Source organism: Acanthochromis polyacanthus, chromosome 13, assembly GCF_021347895.1.
Source record: "Acanthochromis polyacanthus isolate Apoly-LR-REF ecotype Palm Island chromosome 13, KAUST_Apoly_ChrSc, whole genome shotgun sequence".
In the NCBI taxonomy this organism is placed as follows: domain Eukaryota; kingdom Metazoa; phylum Chordata; class Actinopteri; family Pomacentridae; genus Acanthochromis; species Acanthochromis polyacanthus.
The window spans coordinates 13,385,752-13,406,989 of NC_067125.1; the positions used below are offsets into that span (position 1 = coordinate 13,385,752).

Here is a 21,238-nt window from a genome sequence, read left to right on the forward strand (position 1 = left end):
TATATTTAGAGCCAGTAGAGGGCGTCAGTTCTTTCTAGCTCTGATGGAAATCTGGTGACACCAAATTAAGTAATTCTACAACAACTCTGAGGAGAATCAGCAAAAGTATTTATAGCAATTTGATATCGAGGAGAATAGAGACACACAACCAGTTTTCATCCAGTTCAGCCTTTACACTTCTCTGGAACTCAGCCTATTCACATGTAGACATCCCTGTACGGTTGGCATAACCCGACTCATTTCAATCTGAAGAGGAAAAACATACAAGGTCTATTCCACTGAAATTAGATTCAATAAAGAGAAACTCTGCATTCTTGGTGCGACACAGACGCTGAGTCACTGCATTCTTCAACTAAACTAACTACACCAAACTGCTCTGTATCATGAGGCGAACATTACCGTGTACAATGTAATGCCTTCCCTCTGTGACTGAGCGCTTCAGTGAGTGATAGTGGTAAAGAGATGGGAGGGGGAGAAAGAGGGAAAGAGAGAGAGCACTATTATATTTTTGTTCTGAAACAACAATAGTTTCCCTTATCCGCAGTGTTTGAGGCCTCCCAGCACCATCCACCCTTCATATGCTTCCTGCTAAGCTCAGCTTCAAGGCACAATGTTTCTGATGTAACTCCGATTTTCTCCGGTCTTCAAGTCTTGGTAAGGTTTTCAATTTATTGCATGTCCATAAAACTTTGTGTATTTTGTATAGTCCATGAAATGGTAGAAAGTCAAATACTGCCACACAGCTTTGAATATAAGACAAATGTGGCCTGGAACTGCACAGTAGATCAGTGGTTAGCACTGTCGCCTTACAGCTAGAAGATCGGCCCTGGGATTTTTCTGTGTGGAGTTTGCATGTTCTCCCTGTGCATCTATGGGTTCTCATCAGGAATACCAGCTTCCTCCCACAGTCCAAAAACATGCTGAGGGTAGTTAGTGTTTCTAAATTGTCTGTAGGTGTGAATGTGAGTGTGATTGTTTGTCTGTATGTGTAGCCCTGTGATAGACTGGCAACCTGTCCAGAGTGTCCCCTGCCTTCACCTTAAATCAGCTGGGATAGACTCCAGCCCACTGTGACCCTAATGACGATTAATAAATGGATGGATGGATGTGTGGCCTGCTTCCAAAGAAGCTTTTTTGTCAGTTACGTTTTATGTTTGTCTTTTCTTCCTGCCCTCCAGACGTCCCCTTAAAGTCAGAAGAATGAGTCGTTTGAAGGGTCTGAAGGCCGAATCGTCACAGTTTACTCTCGAGGGAGAACCCTTCCGCATCCTAGGAGGCTCCATCCATTACTTCCGCGTCCCCAGGGCCTACTGGGAGGACCGGCTGCTGAAGATGAAGGCTTGTGGCCTCAATACACTCACAACGTAGGCACCTACTGCACATTGCTGCACATTTCATTGCTGTTGGGTTTTTTTACTGGAGAAAGTCAAATAAAGATGAATTCCTTATAAACTCTTTAAGCAAAAACACACCACATACCAAGATATTGTGAAGGTGCTGCTTTAAGCCACAAAGTATATTTTGCTTGGTTGTGTTTTCCAGATATGTGCCATGGAACCTGCATGAGCCTGAGAGAGGGACATTCAACTTTCATGATCAGCTGGACCTCAAGTAATGCTCCCCTATTCCTTTTTCATTCTTTCTTTCTTTCTCTTTGTACGAATGCTAAATATTTCACATAAAGAACTGCAGAGTGGTTATTCCTGAACAAGGTGTAAAATGTCTCTGTCTCTCTCAGGGCCTATGTCAGTTTAGCTGCACAGATGGGTCTCTGGGTGATCCTGCGTCCTGGACCTTATATTTGTGCTGAATGGGACTTGGGCGGGTTGCCTAGGTAACACTATCTGTCCATCACAAAAATTCTTACATCTATGAGTGGTACACCACCAAAATTGACTTAATGTTTTGTTTCTGAATTTCTGAATACTGAATATCCCTTCGGGGATGAATAAAGTGATTCTGATTCTGAATCTGATTCTGATTCTGATTCATTTTTCCAGCTGGTTGCTACAAGATAAAGACATGCAGCTGAGGACAACTTATCCTGGATTTGTAGATGCTGTCAATTTGTATTTTGACAGGCTATTCTCTGTGATCAAACCACTGATGGTAAGTCCAGATCTCTGTTTTGTCATTATTTCTTTTATGTCAAAATAATAACGGGAGATTTCACTGAGACACTGTTTGAATTTTAGTTTGAAGAAGGAGGCCCGATCATTGCACTACAAGTCGAGAACGAGTACGGATCATTTGCAAAAGATGAGAAATACATGCCATTTATAAAGAACGTGAGTTTATTAATGCCTTTCTTGGTGTCTAAAATGTTTATATTACAGCGTAGTACAGGTAATTCAGCATCCTTGGTGTATTTTATTTTTCTTTTTTCCGGTAGTGTCTCCAGTCCAGGGGCGTTAATGAACTCCTGCTGACTTCAGACAACTGGGAAGGCCTGAGATATGGAGGGATGGACGGGGGTAATGAACACATAAGAACCATTGAACTGAAAAACAAAAACAAAACAAACAAAAAAAACCACATTTTTATGCCCTTCATATCATATTACGTTTCAGTTCTAAAAACAATAAACCTTCAGAGACTGTCGTTTGGAGCTATCCAGCACTTAGCCGACATGCAGGTAAGCGATTCATTGTTAGCTGCCTGTATAACACACAGTAACTCAAGCGAAAAAGCAAAAATATTTAGCTTTATATTTTGGTTTTAGAGTATTGGTCATGTATTTTGCTACTCCTCTAATGATACATACACGTGTTTTGTTCTGTGTAGCCCCAGAAACCTCTGATGGTGATGGAGTATTGGTCTGGCTGGTTTGATGTCTGGGGAGAGCATCATCATGTGTTCCATGCTGAGGGTATTTTTGATGAGCACATGCTCCTTTTCAGCATCACTGTCAATTCCATTCATGCTGTTACCTAGCCTAGCCGCGCTAGACAACCCACGGCAACGAATTTAATTCTCTGCCAGGGTGGGTCTAGTTACCCTCCATAAGGCTCGAGGCTGGATTCTCCTAAAACTGCCCGGACGAATCACCATGAAGTGTAGAGTCAGAAGGCAGGCAAAACTAAGTGACAATAGAGGCGCGACGATTCTGACAGAAACAACCGGAAACAACTAGCCTAGCCGCGCTAGACAACACACGGCAACAAATTTAATTCTCTGCCAGGGTCGACAACAAAAACGACAACAGTCGTTGAGCTCCATTAGCACCGACTCTGAATAATCTTTCTGTTAACATGTCTGTAATATACTTGAGCTTCACCCATTGACTGTATAAATAAGGCTTCACTGAACTACCGCATCCTCTGATTTCCGGCGCTCTCGGAGCCTATTCATTGCGCTGATTGGTTGTATACCTACCCAATTGCTGTAGAGTGATTTGATAGACAACCTTTTAGCCCTCCTCCCTCCCTGTCGAGCTTCCCTAGACCCTTGTGCCTTCAGAAACATGGGTGTAGCGTGGCTAGGCTAGCTGTTACCTATATTAGCATCCATCAGATCCACAGCAACCAGTGTCTATTTATTTATGAATTCATGGTCAAATTGCTGTTGAACAACGCATTAACTGTTTTGTGTATGTTGTTCTTTTTATGATTTGTCATATTATGGTTTTATTTGGCGGCTAAATACTAAAATGAGGGATTTTTTTCTGCTGCCCCTCGACAGACATGCTAGCCGTTGTGTCTGAGATCTTGGAAAGAGGCGTTTCCATTAATCTCTACATGTTTCATGGTGGAACCAGCTTTGGCTTCATGAACGGAGCGATGGATTTTGGCACCTACAAACCTCAGGTCACCAGCTATGGTAGGGCATGAGTAACCTTAAAGCTCATGTATCAAGCAGAAAAGAATGTTTCAGACCTTCAAAGAAAGTGTTTTGCTAGCCACAAATGCATTGCTTCATGTTATGTTTGTTTCTTGGCAGATTATGATGCCCCCTTATCTGAAGCTGGTGACTGCACCACAAAATATCAACTCTTGAGGAATTTATTCAGCCAGTACCACTGTAAGGTCTTTCTAAGTCATGACTGCAGATATCAAGACACTATATACAGTGTCTATAAAAAAATATTTGTCTTGCTTTTTCTTTTTGTTTGTTTGTTTGAGTTGGATTTTTTTTTTGCTTTGTTAGTATTAAATCATGGCCAGTAAAATTTGGCTTTTGTGGCATAATTTAGAAAAAATGACTTTTTTGTGTCAAAGTGAAGGCAGATTTCTGCAAAGTAATATTATTTTATCAAAAGTATACAACATAAAATAAGTGATTGCATGAATATTCACCCCCTTTAAAGTCACTCGAATAATTAAACAAAGGTTCACACAATTAGTGCCAGAAGTCACACAATTTGTGAAATTGGGATCACCTAAAGACACTTTTATCTGGACGGTCCATGGTTCATCCAGGGGATGGGTGCAAGAAAATGTCCAATTCACTAATTATCCCTCTGACTACAGGCAAATCCATTATTAAGAAATGGAAGGAATATTGTGGCCAGAACCAGTACACAAGGACAGTACTTTACTTTGTGGTCAAAATGTGTAAGAAAAACCAACAACGCCACCTAGGGTTTTCAAGAGCTTAGGACTCTAAAAAGCGCAACATAGGTGCTTGAAATCATAATAAGCAGAGTTAAAAACCAGCAGGCAGGTGTCTCAATTAAAATAGAATTTATTTGAATAAAAACAAAAATAAAAGATATAAAAGGGGATGGTACCACCCAAATGCAATGTTTTAAATTAATATTGCTTAGCTGCTGCAATGAAAATATTATTTAGGTCTGCTTAAAAAAAAAAAGAAAGGAAGAAAAGTCCAATTAAAAGTTCAATAAAAACCCAGTAAAGTCCAAGTCCGCAGCTCCTCTGATGTCCACTGACGCTCTAACGACACTCCTCACTTCACCGCCCACCAGCCCACGGTGCTGCTAAGCTGCTGGACGATCTTCCCGGGCGACAGATGTCTATCTGTCAGCCCAGGCCCGAGAAAAACAGCGTTGACAGACATTGACTGCTGCTCGTCCCTCACTTCAACCCCTCACAATGTGGCATGGTGTGTCAACTGGAAGGTGGCTGCTGGGTCTGATGAGACCAAAATTTGGCTTTTTGGCCGTCAGACCAGATGCTATCTGGAGGACATTACAACCCTCCACACCACTACTAACACACCACCCCACTGTGAGGCATGGAGGTGGCAGCTTCATTAACAGCAGGTCCTGAAGGGGCTTGAAAAGGCAGAAGGTAAAATTAAGTTAGCAATGTACAGGGGAATACTGGACGACAACCTGATACAGTTTACAAGAGATCTGTGTTTTGGGGCAAAACGTGTTTTCCAGCAAGATAATGATCCAAAACACACAGAGAAAGCTACACAGAGATGGTTTGAAGACAGCAAAGTGAATGTTTGGAGTGGTCGAGTCAGAGTTCAGACCTTGGGCTTGAGCAGTTTTCAAAAGAAGGATGGGATAAAATATCAGTGTCCAGATATACAAGGCTGACTGACAGTTAGCAGACACAGGCACAATGCTATAATTACCACCAAAGGTGCATCTACTAAATACTGATTTGATTTTATAAATTTTGCATGTTTTGTATTCAGTTAATTGACATTACTTTGTAGAAATCTGTTTTCACTTCATCATAAAGCAGTCTGTTTTAAAAAAATTCTCATAAAAAAAGCCAATATAAATTGATCATGACTGTGATGGAAAGCAATTAAAAGGGAAAACTTTTTATATGCACTGTATGTCTACCTGCTAAATTGATGGCTTCATTATCCTGAATAATTGATTCAGGCATAATTAGCCTTAATGAAATGTTTCTGCCATCTTGTGTTCCAGCTGAGCCTCTTCCTGAAGTGCCCTCTACTCAGGAGAAGAGAGCTTACAGCCTCGTCTTCATCCAGCACCACCTATCACTGTGGGACAGCTTGCATTTCACAGACAAGGTAAGCTACAGATGGCAAGCACCTGTCTGCTGTGACAGCTGATTATATAATCTACAAAACAGAAAATGTTGTATACAAACTCAACCAGACCATATAATCAGATAAATATAGTGTCTCACTGGAAGGAGAGCAAATATGCAGCAAGCATCAGACAGACAGGACATCTCTGTTGTCAACATGGGATTCTGCATGTGTGGGAAATCCAGCAACATGCTGCTTCTGCTCTAGACAGATGCCTCACACCTGACAGCTCAGGTTTGGTCATGTATCAAGGTGTCAACACCCCTGCTTTATTTAGAAGAATCTGTCATATGCTGTCTGGTGGACTCTTGTCATGAAAGCGCACATATTTCGCACGATTTTTTTAAAGGTGACATTGTTCTTTCCTACCTCCAGCAATGATTGTATCTTGTTCTCTCTGCAGGACCACACAGATACAGGTTTAATCTCATTTCATTGTCGGTCAGATTCTTGATTCTGACATGTTTGGATGCTTGACTATTCATCCAGCCGCACAGGTCAGAGAGGCCAGTGAACATGGAAAATCTTCCTGTCAACAGTAACAGCGGTCAGTCTTATGGTTATGCACTGTATGAAACCACCATCACTAGTGGAGGAGTCCTGAACTCCAGGAACAACATCAGAGACAGAGCTCTGGTGAGAGAAACCATACACAGACGCACACATGCATAATAAAGTTCCAGTGTATATTTCTGAGGTTATCCAACAGTATATATTTCATAGGTTATCCATAATATCCAATCCTGTCATTGTGATTGTTGACATTCTGCAGGTTTTTGTGGACCGACAATGTGTTGGCAGTTTGGACTACAAGACTCATGAGGTTGCACTCCCTGATGGCAAGGTACTGACTGTTTTTTGTGTGTGAAATTTAGCTGTATAATGTCATCCATGCCTTTTAACTTCGTAAACTCAAAAGTCTTTAAAGTTAAGCACATTTAAGTGTAGCGTCAATCATCAAAGTGCAGGAGCTCATATATCTAATCCATACTGTTGATATATTTTTCCACAGAAACCTTATTAATACAACAGAAGTGGTTTTGGTCACTGTAACAGGAACTTGATAAAAATCCTGAATAGAAATCTGTGTGAGAAGTCATATGACACCTTTTACCCAATAAACCAAACATATGCTTTGTAACCGCTGAACCAGGAAGTGTTCAGCCAATTGTGGTGATGGTTGTTGTGTACCTGTACACATTAGCAGTAGAAATCTAACTTTATTTTTTGGGACAGACTGATCACACTTTTTAATATTTGACTGGTTTCTATACATGCATTTTTCTGCCCCTATTCATTTGAAAAGTCTTGTTAGCCCAAAATAACTACCTGCTTTTACAAAAATTGCTGCAGAGTGGTGGTAATTGTCTGTAAAGACTTGAAAAGCAAACAAAGGTGCCAAACTGTCATCTGTTTTTTCCAGATAGTGCCAGAGTAGTTTAGTCCAGCTTGAGCAATCAAAGCAAAATTAATTAATTAAATGAAATGACAGTGAATGTTTCCTTCTTCTAACAGTGCAAAATAGGACAATATCAACATTTCACATTTTTTTAAAATTTGTAACTGAAAAATAACTCAATTTATAATTTATTTACAGTATACCCACTCTTTCATACAATTATGCAGCCACGGTTATCAGTTATTGTGAGATTTTACGGGCATTATGAGGTATGCAAGTCCCACTTTTGGAGCATTCAGCAGGATTTAGAGGAACACCAACACAACAAAACAAGACTCTGAAAAGCTGTAAACACTACAAGTGAGCCCTCTCAGTGCTTTGTTGTTCATTAGTTTAGCTTTGTGTATTCAATCAAGCAGAGAAATACATTTCCTCACTGAATCATTTCCAGAGTAAAACTTGTGTTTTGTGCATCAAAGGGAGAGAGAACACTGAGCTTGCTTGTGGAGAACTGTGGAAGAGTGAATTACGGGAAAGTTCTGGATGAACAACGCAAAGGTACCCTGCCTCCACGCATCAGTGTCATGTGCTTAGCCATATGTTGGCAGGAGTATTTTGACATCTGTGAGTCATCTGAGGCCATGGCGACCCATTATCCATTTTAACATGCATCATAAGAGTTTGTTTTATTTTTGCTTTGGCCCGTGAAAAATACAATTCCACTCACTCAAACAACACCGTAAACTTTGTTATGCTTTGCCGTCCCTCACATCCATGAATTACCCATTGTGTGTGCTATAGGGTGCAATGAAAAGCATTTGTCTGTGAACACTGTTTGGTCAGCTTGTGTGGCTGCATTGCATATTTTTCCTCATTATGTGTTACAGGTATTGTGGGAGACATTGTGTTGAATCAGAGCCCTCTGAGAGGATTTACCACCTTCTGTTTCGACATGAAGCCGAACTTTATAAAAAGGTTTGTTATTAGAATTTCCATGTTGTCGAAGCTAACAAATCTACCGTTGGAGATGTGTTCACGGGCTTTTTTCCTGTATAAGTTAAAGGGAAGATTCACTCCAAAGTAGCAGAATTCTGCTTATAAATTGATGATTTTTTTTTAGCTATGTGAATGATAGAATAGGGTTTAATGCCTTTATACAACGCTTTTACATCATGCTGGTGAAAAGAAGTGAAATCACACACTGAATTTTACATAAATGTCCGTGTTGTTACAGATTAACAAATTCAGGTCACTGGAAAACTGACTTGAAGTCGTCCGGTGTCCCTGGATTTTTCCAGGCCAGACTCAGTGTGGATGGTCCACCCAAAGACACCTTCATCCGACTCCCTGTGAGTGTAACAGCTTGTACAATAAACTGCATCTAGTAGAGGTTGAAGTTTTTGTTTTAAGGCAATACTTCCCATCCTTGTTTAATAAGAATACACTACATTATGGACTTCATTAGGTTTTAAGTTAGAGGCTGAGAACCTGGAGCTGCAACTGACATTTATATCTGAAAGGACTCTAAAAATGTGAAGAGCATTTAGTCAGAGTCGACTAAATGCCCTCCAAGCTTTGCTTAACAGCAGTATTTTGTAGTTCTTTGGTATTTAAAACAAACTGTATATTTCAGAGTTTATTAATCGTAACAGTGCATTCATCTGCAGGGTTGGGGTAAAGGAGTGGTATTCGTCAATGGGCAGAATCTTGGACGTTATTGGTTCATTGGTCCCCAGCATTTCCTTTATCTCCCAGGACCTTGGCTCAGAAGTGGAGAGAATCAGGTGGTATGAATGCTGGAACGTGGCTGTTTTGTAATGATAGCTGAGCAGAGATAAAAAGCTGATCTCTGCTTCTTAGTACCTTTCTTTAACATGGCAAATCATTTTAAGTTCACTCAGCTTGGAAACAGAACCTCAAATTAGCTCAAAATCGTAAATTATAAGTTGTGAAAAATAAATTAATTCACTGAAACTTGAGAAAACAAGCCCAGTCAACTTAAAGTATTAAGCTCAATCAACTACTGTATAGACAATAGCTACAGACAGAGTTGCTTTCTGTTTACATGACCGAACATTGAGGACTTATAGCTTCAGATGTTGAAGCAAATTCGACCACAGTCAATGCAAAGACCACCTGTGAGAGTGCTGTTACAGTGAGACGGATGATAAGTCTAAGGATATTAATTTGCATTCGGTACCTACTTTTATCATATAATTGTCTTGATTATTCTGAAAACTGACAATTAAAACTTAATTTAACATGTTTTAAAGACACCCAATTTTCTACCACATGTATTTTCTTAAACCTCATAAACACGAGTCTCTAGAGAGCCTTAACAAACAGTTAATTCACAGTTAATTCAAAGAGTTGAGTGATCCCATAGTTGTTAATTTATACAACTCATCATGTAAAGTCAAAATGCCTTAAATTATAAGAAAGCACATTTTTAAGTTTTAAAGTAGAACAAAAAATGACATTTTAAGTTTAATTAACTACAAATAAATTAAATATTAATATTATCTATCTAAGTTATCTATGAAAGATGAGTTGATTTGACTTAATTCCTGCACAGTGTTTTACAGTGTCAATAATTTGATGTACATTGTGAATGTTAAACAGATTTTTGATTTTTTTTCTCTTTTCTTCCAGATTATTGTTTTTGAGGAACAAAGAGCAGATGACAAAATACTGTTTGCTGAAAATCCTGACCATGGAAAGACTGTTGATGTTTACAAACTCCCCTTTTGTACATTGCTATGAAAACTGTAACACACACAACCGTACATAGACACATTAAAGGACAGTTGGTTGATACGGACAGTTACTGTAAATAAATTCAAACATGTTTCGTACTAACTATGACATTGCTGTACATAGCAGTATAAATGATTATTTCATTCAAATGTTTAGCTCCATTTTATTGCCACTGATTCCTTTTGCTGATGTATTTTACGTGTAAATACAGTTTTACAACCCAACACTCTTAATTCTTCGTGCTTTTCTGGTTTTATCATTCAGTGTGAACTTTACTCTAGTTAGAAATAACTCAGTATGAGCCTTTTATCACATTCTAAACCTCTGATTGGTCCAGAGTCTTGTCCTTTACATGAACGAGGCTCTCATCTCCACAAAGGACACCCAACCACACAACTACACACTATACACAATCATGTCAAATCATCACACGCACAACCTTGTAACCGCAAGATAAGCCTTTCTTTTCAAAATAAAGGTACAATGTTTGGGCAAAATTTTACTTCTGCCCTATTCTAAATCTATTCAGAATTACTAAGCAAGGTCAAAATCCTAAAGCCAAAACCTTGCTTTTGTTCAGTGTGATTTATTCTATGACCTACATTGAGCACAAATGGAGTATGTCATAGTTTCAGTAGCAATTTCAGGTATGTAGTTCAGATTTTTCATGGAATGGCTCATACATAAAAATGTGTGTACATGTTGTATGCATACTGTAAAATCAGAAAAAACATTTGTATTGTATTTACTAAACAACAACAACCAAACAAAAACATGCTGTGTAGACTTTCTCTGTTTTGTTAAATTCTAAAACATTAGTTCACATTTTAACCCTTAAAAAACAGGCCAAAACTGTAAATAATATCCCTAGCAAAAATGTCTATTTTTTTTTTTACAAATGGTAATGTGTTAATTTTCTGTTTGCTCATAATAATACATGTAAGAAAAATTATTATTTTTTTGTTTTTTGTTTGCTTGTTTGTTTGTTTTTGTCCCCCCCACCCCTTTTTAATTTTTTTAGTGTGTTCAAATCAGTTAAGCTATCACTTCACAGATACATGCCATAATTTGAAAAAAAAAAAGTTTATTAATGATTTTCCCTGTTTGGTTAAGTGTATAATTATTATATTAATTATAATTTTAAGATGTTTTTTACATGTTGATAGTTAATCAAAAAAGAGGTCAAAATTGTAACTAATGTCCATGTAAAAAAATATTCTATTGCATTATACAATAAAGTCACACTATTTTGCTGTTTTTATATCAGTTTAAAAAAGCAAACGTATTACAGATATTTGCTTCATTTTTTCCTTTTTAAAAATGTTTGAGCGTTAAATGATTCCATTGTTTTAAAAGTTGTTTTTTCTGGTACTTTGCAGTCAGTTTACCGTTTTTAATTTTTTTTGTTTGTTTTTAACACGACGGTAAATGTTTAAACTATAGCAGCAGGCATTTATTTTGAAAAATAAATTCTGTATTCCGGTGCATACTCTCGCTACCTTGACCTGTAAGTATGACGGCTACAGCCGTTGGTGTTCCTGTGTCGGCGCAGCAGTTGCGGAAAGATCACTAGGTCATTTCAACCTGCAGAAGAGTCGGCTGACTGCCACTTACAGACTTTATTGTGTTACTATTTTATTTCCTAGTTCCTGTTCTAGCAAGAAACCCCTCTTTTAAATGGGCGTATAGCAGCTGTAGGAGCAGCTCCACAGTACCTTAGCTTAGCCTGAACCAGTGAGCTGCTCAACACGACGAGTTAAAGTAGGTTTCCGTATTAAGTTTATCTTTTTGTTTTCACAAGGAAGGGTTTGCTTGCTAGCATGGAGTCGTGTGGAGCTACAGTTCTCGGGTTTTTAGCGAGCATCGGGCTGGCTGGGCTTGTGTTTGCAGCCCACAAACTTGGCTTAGTCTACCAGTTGTTTCACAAGGTAGGTGTCCACAAGTCAACAAGAGCACCCTTTGTGCTTTTCTGTTACTTAGTCTCTATTATTCATCATTCAAAGCAGCATTGCACAGCTCAGTTGGTGCAAACACACCTGTATTATGTGGCCACTGAAGTCACCTATAGTCTGCAGGCTGTCACAGGTTGAAGGTAAGCTGGGCTCCATTCATGTAACCTTTAACCAGCCCTGTGGTTGGGAGGACAAAGGCTATCCAAAATCACCCTGACTGTCAGGATTGCACAAAGCCCCGAGGCCATCACTGCTGCAGCCTGAACAATATGTGGTTATTGTGAAATATGAAAGACCGCTGTGGTGAGGAGATAGTGTGACAGGTGACCTGAGGAGCTGAAAGTGACGGCTGTTTATCTAAGACAGAGCTGTTGTTCTTAATGCACGACATTTTTTTAAAAAATATGCCAGAAACAAATATGTGAATATTATTTTCTCTGCACTAACTTCTCTCCTGTGTGCTTTCTTGCTTCAGACTGAGACAAAGAGCCCGCGGCATGGAGGTGAGAGCGTGGCAGAGGTCCTCAGAGCTCATGGGGTCAAGTACGTTTTCACCCTCGTCGGTGGGCACATCTCCCCCATCCTGGTGGCCTGTGAGAAGATGGGCATCCGCATCGTGGACACCCGACACGAAGCCACCGCCGTCTTCGCTGCTGATGCTGTGGCAAGGCTCTCAGGTGCAGATAAGTTAAATTATAGCCTGTTGACAATGGATATGGAGAGTAAGGAAATGCATGTAAAGGGGTTTCTTTTCCCCTGCAGACATTCTGACTCATCAAAAAGGTGTAACTAATATTTATATCCACTGGTTTACACTTGGCTGTACCATTATTTGGGTGTTTTGTATCTTTAGAACTGTCTCAGTGTGTTGTGTGGTGTTTTGGAGCTAGCTGATGGCTGCTATGCTCGTGTCTGCACCAGGCACTGTTGGTGTTGCAGCAGTGACTGCTGGCCCGGGCCTCACCAACACAGTGACTGCAGTGAAGAACGCTCAGATGGCTGAATCTCCACTGCTGCTCTTGGGAGGAGCTGCTGGCACACTACTTCAGGTGGATTGTATTCGAATACGGTTGCAAAGATGACGTGCAGAATAAAACAAAAGAGCAAAATGCTTGCAGCAGCTTGCCTTGTTATTAAATATAATGTATGGTAGAATTTTAAATGTGTTATACTCGAGCTGTTCTGAGTTTCAGTGTGTTTGTGGTGCAGGGCAGAGGAGCGCTGCAAGATATCGACCAGATGTCTCTGTTCAAGCCGCTCTGTAAGTTCTGTGCCTCCATCAGGACGATCAGGGAGATCGTCCCTACGGTTAGGAAGGCTCTGGCCATCGCTCAGTCGGGAACGCCTGGTCCTGTTTTCATAGAGTTCCCCATAGACACGCTCTACCCCTACCATCTGGTGTGCAAAGAGTTCAGTGTTAAGAACCCTCCCAAAGGCCTGATGGGAAGAATTGTTGCATGGTATGTTATCAGCGTATTACTACTTAGTTTATGTATGTATAGGACAAAGTGACAGAATAGAGTCCTGAGGTGTGTAGGTCATGGTTATATAGAATCAAAATGAAGCATATATTCATGTATTTAGTCACATGTATTTGTCTGATATCTGTAAGGTACCTCAATAATCACCTCACGAACCTTTTCGCTGGAGCCTGGGAGAACAGAGACGTGTCTCCGCTTCCTGTTCAAATCCCTCACGCCACAGATGATCAGGTACACCTGCTGTTACTGTTTAAAGTTAGATTTTACTTAAATGCTGTTACTGATGTCATATTGTTAGTTAAATGTCCTTATCAGAGTATACTGTAGTTGTGTACAGTATTAAGAAGCACAAACCAATTTTAAATGTTTTGCTACTCTTTTTTTTTTTTTCAATACAAATCAGGTACAAAAGTGCATAGAGCTGGTGAGCCGAGCCAAGAAACCTGTTATTGTGCTGGGTAGCCAAGCAACACTACCTCCAACACCGTCCGATGAAATTAGGTAAAGGACAATGTGCTGCATCTTTATGCTTCAGCTGTTCATTGTTGATGCTAGAAACACTGTTGCTTAAAATCTTTTGAAGCGCCGTAGCGCTTTGGTTTGTATTTGTTTTTTAAACCCATTATATTTGTTATTTTGCGGTGTTGCTTACATTTATTATGCGGTTTAGAAAATAATTTCCTGCTTTATAGGAAGGCTTTGGAGAATCTGGGTATCCCCTGCTTTCTTGGGGGAATGTCTCGTGGCATGCTGGGTAAAGACAGCCCCATCCACATCCGGCAGAACAGACAAGGGGCTTTAAAGGAAGCCGATTTGGTGCTCTTAGCAGGTCAGTCTTAACAACGCAGCAACATAAGTTTTTGATGGTGGACAAGTGGTAAAGCTGGAGTTATAAGACGGTCAGTAAACATTCCTTCACCAAGGCAAGAGCAGAGACAGGGGACAATAAATATGTACGCTTTCAGTTTGGCTTGCTTATCTGTCTGTCGATTTGACAGTGAGAGAATGCAAAAACTATGAAACTGAATTTCTGTGCAAAAATGGAGCATGTGCAGGGAAAGAACACGTTCAGTTTAGGTGTGGTTTCAGATCCTTCCCTTAAGATCTCAATGAACAACAACTGTTCCTGAAATGATATTCACTAATGCTAAAAGTTGTTGTTTTTTTTTAAAATACAGTTGGAGATTGAACTGTAATTTCAAAGCAGTAAATGTGCCTGCGTTACCACTGTGGTTGCAGGTACTGTGTGTGACTTCCGGCTGGGCTACGGCAGAACTCTCAACAGACGCAGCAAGATCATCGCTGTCAACAGAGACAAGACCCAGCTGCTGAAAAACTCCGATATATTCTGGAAACCAACTTTAGCAATTCAGGGTATGTTTGCAATCATCATCTTGGTTGATAAATAAAGTAGCAATGTGATGTTTTAGGTCCGATGAGTTATGAGAATATTGCAATTTTTAAATTAGTTTGTGATCACAACATACACAATGGATGATATGTATTGTTTCTGCGTTATGCCTTTAAATGCACACTTTTTACTATTGATGCGTCCATTTTAGGGTTGAAAGTAAGAACAAATACGCAGACTTAAATAAAAACATAATGTAAAATCGAAAATGTACATTTCAGGTGACGCTGGTTCCTTTTTGGTGAAGCTTTCCAAAGGGCTGAAGGGCCACCGTTGTCCAGAGGAATGGCCTCAGAGCCTCAAAGCTGGAGACACGACCAAAGAAAAAGCAAATAGGTAAGCATAGGTGGTGATCTTTGAGGGTTTAACGATGAAGCAAGATGAATGGATTGGTCAGATACGTGGATCATAAAATCAGAGTTTCCAGTGTCAGAATGGTGGCTTTTCTAACCTGCTAGATCACCAGAGGGACTTATGCTGCGCAGCTGGTCTGCTCTCAAGGAGGTTCTGCTCAGAATTTAGGATTTAAGCTTACTGTAAAAAAACGGCACGCTTCACCAATTCTTTTTCTGAAGATATTTTCCATGAGCGAACCTGTTGAGCCAAGTTGTGCAGTTACTGTAGCGTCAACCGTCTGCGTTGCGTTGCTGTGGAAACCTGCAAGCATTCATTTGGCAATGCAGGAAATGCATGAATACAATTTTATGTTTGGCCCTGATTTGTTGCCATGTACACTTTTACGCTGCTGGTACTGCAGCTTATAGAACACAGATTAGAAAATTCACCAGTCGGTTGGTATTTATTACAAAAAGTATTCATCCAGTGACATTCATTTCATTCTGAATTGGCCAAAAACTGAAGTGCGTCTCCTTCATTCTGAGTCCGTGTCAGACCTAAATTCATCTTCTGAGTATCATGTTTTAACATGTGGGGTTTGAAATTTGAGGGCTCTAATGTGCAGCTGTCACATTAGAAGTAAGTGGCGGTAAAAGAAATATATTAACTCAGACAATTAACAATTAGCATTCTTGTCTTTCCATCATTTGTAGTAATAGTGTTTGTTTTATTTTACTGTGATAAAGTTCTAGGTTCGTCCTGACTCTTCATCATTACAACCTTTTCCTCCTGACTAAAAGGCAGCCAACATTGTTTCATTTTGTGCAGAAGAAGTGTCAAATGATGCATCAAATGACTCTTGTATGAGAGCGTGACCTGTGCTCTGTTCTGCGTCTCTGTATGTATTATAGAACTTCTACTGTCACCAAGACAAAGCTTCCTCTCTGTTACCAAAAAATCATTTCTCCATCATAAAAATTAGCATGTTTTTCTTTTCTTTCCAGGGCTAAAGCTGACGAGAAGACTGAACACCACTTGAATCCCTTGAAAGTCCTCCATCGAGTGGATGAGCTCATGGCTGAGGACAGCATCATTGTTGCAGACGGGGGGGATTTTGTAGGAAGTGCTGCTTACATAATGAGACCAAGAGGGCCTATGCGTTGGCTGGATCCAGGTAAGACCCCAAAGGCTAAACAACAACAAATTACTTTCAAATTAATCAGTTCAAGTCAGTTAATTTGTTTACTTCAGGTGTTTATTGATTTGTTCCCTGTTTGTTGCCACCTATAGAGGTCAGAGGAGCACACAGAACACTAAACCGTTGTAGTCAAGTAATTTATGCAGTACTTGTGCAGAATCACAGCTACGTATTCTGATGTCAGTCAGGCTTTCTTTGCAGTCATGGCGCATAATCTTACTGCTGCTTGGTCTTGTAGGAGCCTTTGGTACTCTGGGAGTTGGAGGAGGTTTTGCCCTCGGGGCTAAACTGTGCCGGCCTGAATCTGAGGTATAATATTGATTCAGGCATTTGTGGACGTGATTTGTCGAATCACTTGTTTATCGCTTTTAACGTCTAACAATGACATCATATTTTTGTGCTTTTTAGGTGTGGATAGTCTATGGTGATGGCTCCTTAGGATACAGTGTTGCAGAGATTGACACATTCACTAGACACAAGGTAAAGTCACTAACCACTATATTTATGTTACATGGATATAAGCATCTAATTTAACCAAAATAAGTACAATATGCCAATAAATATTGCAAATATGAAGGATTACTGCCTGCTTTTTTTTTTCTACAAGTATCTTCTTACTAAAAAGAATAATATTGGTGTAAATTGTCCTGTGTTAGCAAGTTTATAAATGTCAGTCAAGTATAGTCCCCACACAGTCAGAGAATTAGAATCAGAAAGCTTTTATTGCCAAGTGAGTACACACAAGGAATTTGACTTGGTGTATAGAGAGCAGACAGTAGAAGAATAAATAAACAAATCTAAATCTGTGAATTCTAAATAAGAAATGCTACAAGTGTAAGTATAAGAAGTACTGTTTAAAAATACACTGAAGCTGCCATCTGCGGCGCCATCTTGGATTAGTCCATCACTACAACCTTTCCATTTTGTGCAGAACCAGTGTCAAACGATGCATCAACTGACACTTTATGAGAGCATGGCCAGTGAGAGGTCCGATCACCCCAAATCAGTGAAATTAGGGTGTATTAATGGTGTGTAGTGTCTGTAAAAATCACAACTCCTATGTAATGGAAAAGGGGCAGTGCATACTGTATATTTATTCAGGGTTTCTGTAGGGCATTAAAAAGCATTAATAGTCCTTAAATTGATTTTGTGAAAATTAAGGCCATAAATAGCATTAAAAATCATTACATTTGATTTCAGTGGCATTAAAAATTCTTTTTGCAGTTTTCAAGAAAAATATTTGATAATAATGATATAATAATATGTAATTGTAGACTCCGATTCTTCAGATATGTGCATCTGCGTAAACATGCCGAAGCCTTGCGATAATTGTTCCGGCAGGCTGGACCAGGAAAATTGGCTAAAAAACGTGAAATTCAGAGAATCACTACAGCCCGTGGGTGGCCAGGAGCGGTTTCCGGATTCAGAAATAATGAAATGTAGGGACAGATGTCACATAAAAATCATCTTCTACAAACAAACAAACCTGTATAATTTGATGAATTCACGGCCGTGGCATTACATTTTTTTTAATTAAAATGGCATTAAAAAGCATTAAATTTGACTGGCTGATTTCTGCAGAAACCCTGTTATAGTGTGATCCCCACACAATACTAGAGAAGTAATGACTGACTGAATAAATATGCATGACAATATCTGCATATTTTTCTCCTTGTTGTCATTTAAAGATCCACATTTTCTTTCTGCCCCTCTAGACACCGGTCATAGCTGTGGTGGGAAACGATGCGTGTTGGAGTCAAATATCCAGAGAGCAGGTCCCCATGCTGGGCAGCAACGTGGCATGTGGCCTTGCATTTACAGGTACATTTTCTGCAAATAATTTGTATGTTTATACTGCGATTGCTTGTAGAATAGACATATTGTTATATCCAGTGCTCTGATAGAATTATTTTACATCGGTGTGTAATGTTTGGCTAGTTGCTAAATGCCAAATTGCATTCTTTTGCAGATTATCACATAGTGGCTAATGGTTACGGTGGGAAGGGCTACCTGGTAGGGCGTGAGGACGAGGACAGGCTGAGTGACATCATCAGACAGGCTCAGAAGGAGTGCCGGGAAGGCAAGGCCACGCTTCTCAACGTTCTAATAGGGAAGACCAACTTCAGAGAGGGCTCTATCTCTGTATAGAGCCGCTGTGCGTTTACACTGGCCGTGGATTCTTTTTCCTTTAACTTTAGCTTCATAGACTTTTACTATCAGGATCTATGAAGGATTTTAGCAAATAAGAGAATTCAGTAGAGTCCAACCCTGACCAGACCTCTGCTAATCCCGTGTGCCCTTAAAGCCATATATCACTTTGATAAGAGACATCGCTTTGCTGATCTCACATAAGAGTTTATTTTCCCATTATTCGCAGTGTCTCTTATTTCCTTCATCAAACTAGTAAAAAAAAACACTCATAACACGTCTGCTATTATTCTTACTTTATATTTGAGCTATTTCCTTTTAAGTTTAACTCTATTTTAAACAGCTCCAGACCTGCCAGTCTGCAAACTAAAGCTTCTGTTGTGCATCCTGCTACTTTTAGGTTCGTGTTGTGCTATTTCAAAGAATCGCTGCTGCATTTGAAAAAGGGAAAGAATGAACAACAGCATACTTGTGCTTTGTTAAGGGATTTTTACCTCTGGAGGAGGTTGTGGGTGAGATGTTTGACCTTTAAACAGCCTAATGCAACTTTTGCAGATAAACCAGTGACTGGAATCATGAGAGAGAGAGAGAGCATTGGTTTAAAGTTCTTATATGTGACCAGTTTGCCTTTTCTCTTGTTCTGACTTGAACACAGAGCATTTTTGTGAGGATACATAAAATCTTAGATCTGTAATATTCTTTAATATTTGATGATTTGGGATAAAAATTTGTTGAACGGGAAATATTTTTTGAATGTTGACGATTGATAAATGGTATGCCTTTTATCACTTGATTGTATCTTCAATTGATATGTATATGCTGAAATGTGTCTGCTGATTCAGTTATGTATTTAAATACTATTTAATACTGACTTGTATGAAGTGATATGGGCTATCGTTTAAAAATATGCCTGCTATTCCGATACGGATTGCACTATAATTCTAACGTACTTACTCGCTTGATGTGGGTCATCTCACTCCAGTGTTTATTACTGTTTGTTTGGTACTTTGAGGGAGCCATGTCAGATTTTGATCCTAAAATGTTGCTTTGGATTGATTCCCAAATAAACTGAAAAAAAAAGTAAGAGAAATGAGTGGACCTTTGAATCGTCTGTTGTAGGCGCTTGATTGATCTTACAGATTAGTATCTACTTAAAATGACAAGGATTTGTTTAGCATTCTGCTGTTCAGTGACCCCATCATGCTCTGTGAATGGAGGCAGCAACTTGTAAAGTCTCTTGGGTAAAACATAGCTCCACATCACACATCAATAAAGATTTGACATAAGAGTGTTAACCTACACGTATGCAGTTATTTTTCTTCCACTTGACCAAACACACCAGGTTTAATTCATGCAAAACACCAAAGTATTTAAATCTATATATCATGAGGGAGCACTGTTGTCTTGCAACTAAAAGGGGCCAGATTTGTATCCCAGCCTGAGACTTGGATCTTTCTGCATGGAGTTTGCATGTTCTCCCTGTGCATGCATGGGTTTTCTCTGGGTTTTCCAGCTTCCTCCCACAGTCCAAAAACACGCTGAGGTTAATTGTTGTTTCTAAATAATCCGTAGGTGTTAGTGTGAGTGTGTTTGTTTGTCTCTATGTGTAGATAGACTGGTGACCTGTCCAGGGTGTCCACTGCCTTCGTCATAAGCCAGCTGGGATAGACTCCAGCCCCTCCGCCACCCTATTGAGGATTAAGCGGTGTATTGATCATGGATGGATGGATCATGAGGGGCTATGACTTTTGCCCTGAATACTTGCAGGTGCAGTTTTTATTGTAAAACAGGAGATGGCAGTCTAGATGCTGTTTACCAAAGTGGCCTATGCTGACGTGTTCCAGCTTAGCATAAATGATGGAGGAAATACCATGGATGTAGTGGGGATACACAGGCCATAAACCTGCATTTTGTGTCTTTCAAAATCAATGCATTGCATTATTGTCAGTTATGAAAGCTGGGAGGTTTACATAAAGACGTAAAAGAAAACATGTATTAAGCCTTGCTGAGAGTTTAGATTTCTAAAAATTAAATATTGTTTAATCATGTGAGCTGTAAAGCAACCACAGATTTATTCATTTCTAAATGATGTGACATATCTGATACAACAGATGACGCAAATAGAAGTGAGAAATAACGTCGCAGTGCTTCCAAGAAGCTGCAATTTGTACAGTACTTTCTTTAATAATTTAGTGCAAGTATCACAGATGCAGTAAACAGTTTAGACAGTCTCATACTGTGCTGGCTGTAGTTTGATGTCTGGTCTCCTGCCCAGTTTTACATAACAGAAAGGGTCTGGCCTCTGTTGCTTTCAAATGCTCTTAGTATATCCCAACTTCATAGCTTTGGAAATGTAAATAAGCCCTTTTCTGTTTAGCTTTTTAAATAAAACAAAGTGGTATTTTATGTACGTTGTGTAGTTGTGTATAAGTGAAAACCATATGCACAATATCATCTTCAAATAGTAAGACAATATATGTTATTTAAGAAAAACACATTACGTCCACTGTCAAACTTTCAGGGATTAGCGGTTCTGAAATAAGCTCGACACTGATATAGCCTGAATAAAACAAAAAAAGT

The 21,238-nt window shown here is 39.4% G+C and overlaps 2 protein-coding genes across 2 annotated transcripts; both read left to right on the forward strand.

Annotated features, from left to right (window-relative positions):
- Window positions 1-517: 517 nt before the first annotated feature.
- Window positions 518-10,365, forward strand: LOC110954907 (beta-galactosidase-1-like protein 2). Its single transcript, XM_051958065.1, has 19 exons — window positions 518-654; window positions 1,179-1,364; window positions 1,543-1,611; window positions 1,739-1,834; window positions 2,001-2,109; window positions 2,196-2,288; window positions 2,393-2,474; window positions 2,571-2,635; window positions 2,785-2,869; window positions 3,682-3,819; window positions 3,940-4,020; window positions 5,849-5,955; window positions 6,466-6,612; window positions 6,749-6,820; window positions 7,855-7,933; window positions 8,263-8,350; window positions 8,610-8,724; window positions 9,043-9,159; window positions 10,028-10,365. Exons 2-19 carry the CDS (start codon window positions 1,201-1,203, stop codon window positions 10,136-10,138), a joined length of 1,818 nt encoding a protein of 605 aa, XP_051814025.1. The 5' UTR covers window positions 518-654; window positions 1,179-1,200; the 3' UTR covers window positions 10,139-10,365.
- A 1,256-nt stretch (window positions 10,366-11,621) lies between these two features.
- Window positions 11,622-19,748, forward strand: ilvbl (ilvB (bacterial acetolactate synthase)-like). The gene is made up of 14 exons (XM_022199664.2): window positions 11,622-12,060; window positions 12,560-12,761; window positions 13,006-13,133; window positions 13,294-13,544; window positions 13,697-13,796; window positions 13,969-14,066; window positions 14,258-14,394; window positions 14,805-14,939; window positions 15,198-15,312; window positions 16,317-16,486; window positions 16,749-16,819; window positions 16,919-16,990; window positions 18,226-18,331; window positions 18,480-19,748. Exons 1-14 carry the CDS (start codon window positions 11,953-11,955, stop codon window positions 18,656-18,658), a joined length of 1,872 nt encoding a protein of 623 aa, XP_022055356.1. The 5' UTR covers window positions 11,622-11,952; the 3' UTR covers window positions 18,659-19,748.
- The last annotated feature ends 1,490 nt before the right edge of the window (window positions 19,749-21,238 follow it).